Genomic DNA, 4,746 nt, shown 5'->3' with positions numbered 1-4,746 from the left:
GCTGCTGCGCGAGCTGCACTGGCTGCCTGTGGCCTTCCGAGTGCGCTTCAAGGTGTTGATTATCATCTTTAAAGCGCACCATGGCATTGGACCTGGTTACCTCCGAGACCGCCTTCTGCCACAGATCACCTCCCACCGGCCGATACGCTCCCACAGAGAGGGCCTCCTCAGGGTGCCGTCAACCAGACAGTGTTGGCTGGCGACCCCCAGGGGGAGAGCCTTCTCTATCGGAGCACCCACCCTCTGGAACGAGCTGCCCCCAGAGATCCGGGTGATTCCGGATCTCCCCTCCTTCCGCCGCGCCCTCAAGACTTGGTTATTTCAGCGGGCAGGACTGGCCTAGGGGTATTTTAAATTGGTTTTAACAAAATTTTTAGTAGAAGCGGCCTAGTTAAATATTTATTTTAATCACTTTTAAATTTTGTATTGTATTGTATTATTGTTTTTAAACTGGCTGTAAGCCGCCCTGAGTCCTCCGGGAGAAGGGCGGGGTATAAATTTAATAAAACTAAACTAAACCTCGTGCGTGAATTTGGGCACTGGATACGTCAGCAGCAGCTGAAGACCTTGGTGTGGCTTAAGCGGTGTTCTTAAGAGCTCTTGCAGCAAAGTGTTCAGTCTGGAGACGCCGGTGTGAAAGGCTTCATAGGACCATTTTATGCTGTTTCTGTCAGCACACCCCTTCTGCCTATGATGGCGCAAAAGGAAAGGCGACATCCTTCGATAAGTCAGAAGGCATAATATTTACGTGCAATTATTTACAGATGCAGAATAAGAAAACTGCCTGAAATCTAATCTGATGGGGAAACAGAGTCCACCAATCACTGCAAAGAAGCAGCAGAAAAGTTTGCTCCTACTTGAGTTGTTATCTCCTGACCCACAGCATATGTTGTTTATTCAACAGTCATTGGGGCAGTTGTCAAAAACAAATCTACCATTGCCCAGGGTACACAAAAGAAAACCTTGATAAGCCTGAAATAGTTTGGAACAAGGAGGCAAAACTGAAACTGAAAAGACACGCTAAGAAAAATGGAAAAGGAAAAACAGCTAACACCACTAGAGAAAAAGCATATGCAACCGGAAGACTCCTCCATACCCAGGTTCTACGGATGCCCCCAAATACACAAGGACAGGATCCCCTTATGCCCAATTGTGTCTCTACCTGGAACACCGATGTACAAATTAGCAAAAACCCTGCAGAGGAAACTCAGACACCTGGTCAACAACTCAACTAAACTCCCCAGAACAATTTCTCCAATGCATCAAACACACGAAGATCAACAAGGAAGAAATCGTGGTCCCCTTCAACGTCACCGCCCTCTTCACCTGACGTCAACCTGGCTGAACAAACCATGCACCACCTACTCACCGAACACCATACCCACAAAGCGGACGCCACCACAGAGCATGCCACGTCCACAGAAACCATCATGAAACTCCTGGATCTGTGCCTCAACACAACACACTTCAAGTTCAATGGGAAAATGTACAAGCAAGCACAAGGCACCCCAAATGGGATCCCCCATATCAGGCCTCGTAGCAGAAGCAGTCATGCAGCGACTTGAATCCATTGCTCTACCCACCATCCAAGATTCTGGACACACAACGTCGATGCCGACCTCGTCATCATCAAACGCTCCTAAATTGAAGAAACACACCACCTACTCAGTTCTTCCTCACATTCAGTCACCGCCTGCTGTCCTCTCCTGGAACATGGAGAGGCTCCTCCTGACCCCAAGCCCCCTTCGCAGCCGTCGTGTGCCTGTTTTCCCTCAGGAATCCTTCTTTGCATGCCTCAGCCGTGTCCTTTTGGCTAATTCATCTGGCCTCCTCCCTTTTCATAGCACTTGATCCCAAACACGGCATTCCAGGCGAGGCTGGATAACTGCAGAAGGTGCTGCAAACATCAGAACTTGGCTTTGTTGCAACCTCATCGCCCACTGATTCGGGTGTAGCTTTTGGCCTGCTACACCGTCCCAGAAACCTGGCTGCTTTTACTGCCGCCGTGTCCAAATTATCCGATCCTTTCTTTTGCAGACGTTGGCCTGGGGAGATTAGGGTGGCCTTCAGGCAGTGTGTTGAACCAGCTTTTTGCAGATCAGGAGAGGTCCGTTAAATTAAGTTTTTCACGGGCTAATATGTGGGGTGTGGAGCCCACCTGCTCACTTGGCGGATGCTTCGAGCTGTTTCTCGGCCCCAGAAAATGGCTTGGTGGCTGCCCGCGTCTTTCTGCAGGCCGAGCGGCCTGTCCTGGCTCTTCCCTGCCCAGAGTGAATGTGGGGTGGAAGGAAGCAGACCCAGGAAGGGAAGGGTCTTCCAGACCCCCGAGGGTCTTCTGGATTCGAAAGCCCCTCCAGGGTTGAATGGGAGGCAAGGGGGGCCAGGAGGGAGCAGAGCAAAGCAAAATGTTGCATTGAAACTGGCCCTGGGGGGCTCACTGCCAGAAGGGGGGGGCTGCAGCCTCCTGCTGGGGGCTGTCCCTGGGCACAACTCTCTTGGCAGAGGACTTTTCCTTTTTTTTTTTAAATGATGCAGTAGCCCCTAAGCTCATTTTGGACTCCCTCCCTCTGTGCCCCCCCCCCCCCGGCATCCAACCCAAATCCTGACCCAGTCCCTGTTCCTCATTTAGGAGGCTTCCTGAGGGTCAGGCTTCTCCGCCTGCAGTTTTCTTACAGTCCCACTTTACTCCATAGAGCAGAATAACAGAGTTGGAAGGGACCTTGGAGGTCATCTAGTCCAACTCCCTGCATAAGCAGGAGAGTCTATGTATCATTTCAAGAGAGTGGCTGTCCAGTCTCTTCTTGAACGCTGGACCGGTGCTGGGCCTCCCTCCTTCCCATAACTGACCAGGCTGAAAGGAGATGGAGCAGAGGGGGGGGATTCTGGGTGTGTGTGGGTGTGTGTGGGTGTGAACTAAAGCCATCAATGTAAGCCATAACAGGGTTTCTTACTTGGGCATTGTCTGTGACAGGGAATGCATCAATTAAGGCTTGATTACCTGGTTTTAGGGTTGAATGTATTGTGAGAATCAGCTGCAAGGCTTTGTGGAGATGAAAAGAATACAGCAAACAGTCTGGTCAAAGTTAAAACTTCTTTTTAAAATGGGGCAGGATTGTCTCCTGCCCCAGCTTAGCCAGAGGGTCTTCCTGCTTCTGAAATGGGATGGGCAGCCAGCCAGCCTCCCCCCCCCAGTCCTTCAGGTCCCCTTTAATTCCATTCCAATTCAGTTCAGTGGCCCCCAACCCTGGCCAAAGCCCAGCTGCGGTGGTGGGGGCACTGTGGCTAATGGCTGTGAATATTTCTCCCCTCCCCTTATTTCTAAGGGGTCTCCCAGCAAGGGACGATCAAGATATAAATTCTTGGAAAAAGGAAGCACTGCTGAAACCAGATCAAGTTGGGTGCCTTTCGAACCCAAGGCCAAAGCTGCATCCATCCGATCCGAGATGCCAAATCCAGGCGACCCACAAAAGGCAGCCAGCCACGCTAGAACCGGGGAGCTCAAGGCTGAAGTCTCCCTGTTCTCAGCTTGGTTTTTTCCCCCCCTTTTTCCCTGCAAACCTCCCTAGTGACTAGTCCACATCATCAGCAGGAACCCAGTAGGGAAAAAAAAACTAAATTCAACTTGTAATCCTTTGCTGCCCTCTAGTGGTCGATCCGTTACAAGCCCTAATCACAATTGACTAGCCATCTGTAAGGTCTTCTCTGGATCTTAGCCACTGGAAGGCTTGCGGACTTCAATTCCCAGAATCCCCCAGCTTGGGGACTTCTGGGAATTGAAGTCCATACATCTTCCGGTTGCTAGGACTGAGAAACACTGGTCTAGATTGTCATTTGCAGCTGTGGAGTCCTCAAAGGGTTGGACTCTGGCGTTTCCTGAGTGGGTGTACGGGGGGCTCAGACCTTCCTACCTGAGACGTTAATTTTAATCACATTAAGACAGGGGTCTTCGAACTTGGCCCTTTGAGGACTTGTGGACTTCAACTCCCAGAATTCCTCAGCCAGGCACGCGTGCCTGGCTGAGGAATTCTGGGAGTTGAAGTCCACAAGTCCTCAAAGGGCCAAGTTCGAAGACCCCTGCATTAAGACTTAGGGTTATTCCAACACAAACAGCCTGATACAATTCCATTCCTTTTCAAGAAAAAGTGCCCCAAGTCAGGTTGCGTGCAGACTTTTGGGAGAGATTCTGGCTGCCTTTTGTGCTCACAGTATAGATTTGAGCAGCAAGGAACTATTTCCGCTGGCCGAATCAGAATTTGCCATCCCAAAGTCACAGGTTTGGGATGCTGCCGTTTCTAAAATCTGCTTCCTCTCAGCTCCCACCGCATGCCTGGCTGGAACCAGGGCTAGGAGGGTCCTCCAGGCCAGGTTGTCCCAATGGGGCTGGTGATCCCGGATGCAAATGTTACAGCCCTTGCAAGGCCCAGTTAAATACCTCGTCAGATGCTGTGAAATCGGACGCAGGGCTGGCCTTTCTGCGGCTTTTAGGCCGCAGTTCTAACCTGGTTTGAAGGCCCGCTGAGATCAAGGTGGTTACTGCTTCTCAGGGGAGCTGCCAGCTTTATCCTGGGCAGGGGTCCTACAGTTTGGCGAAAAAGGGAGGGGGTTGCATTCCTCTTTGCTTAAAGGGAGGGAAAAAAAACAACTTTCCAAAGCCTGGGTTTAGAATTCAGAAAATTCACTAGAATTCTATGAAAAATAATAATAAAAATTTTCGGCCCCTTCAAAGGGCAGAAAACAAATAGCATT

General features: G+C 50.5%; 1 protein-coding gene across 1 annotated transcript in view; it reads left to right on the top strand.

The window, feature by feature from the left end:
- Window positions 1-1,352: 1,352 nt before the first annotated feature.
- The window catches only part of LOC107297369 (MARVEL domain-containing protein 2), an 18,035-nt gene continuing 14,641 nt past the window's right edge, over window positions 1,353-4,746 (top strand). The window contains exon 1 of the mRNA XM_015826733.1: window positions 1,353-1,536. Coding sequence (XP_015682219.1) covers window positions 1,353-1,536 — 184 coding nt within the window. The remainder of the gene's footprint in view (window positions 1,537-4,746) is intronic.

Source organism: Protobothrops mucrosquamatus, unplaced genomic scaffold (genome assembly GCF_001527695.2).
Source record: "Protobothrops mucrosquamatus isolate PMUCROS unplaced genomic scaffold, P.Mucros_1.0 scaffold3262, whole genome shotgun sequence".
In the NCBI taxonomy this organism is placed as follows: domain Eukaryota; kingdom Metazoa; phylum Chordata; class Lepidosauria; order Squamata; family Viperidae; genus Protobothrops; species Protobothrops mucrosquamatus.
This window is presented reverse-complemented; position numbering and strand designations above follow the sequence as displayed.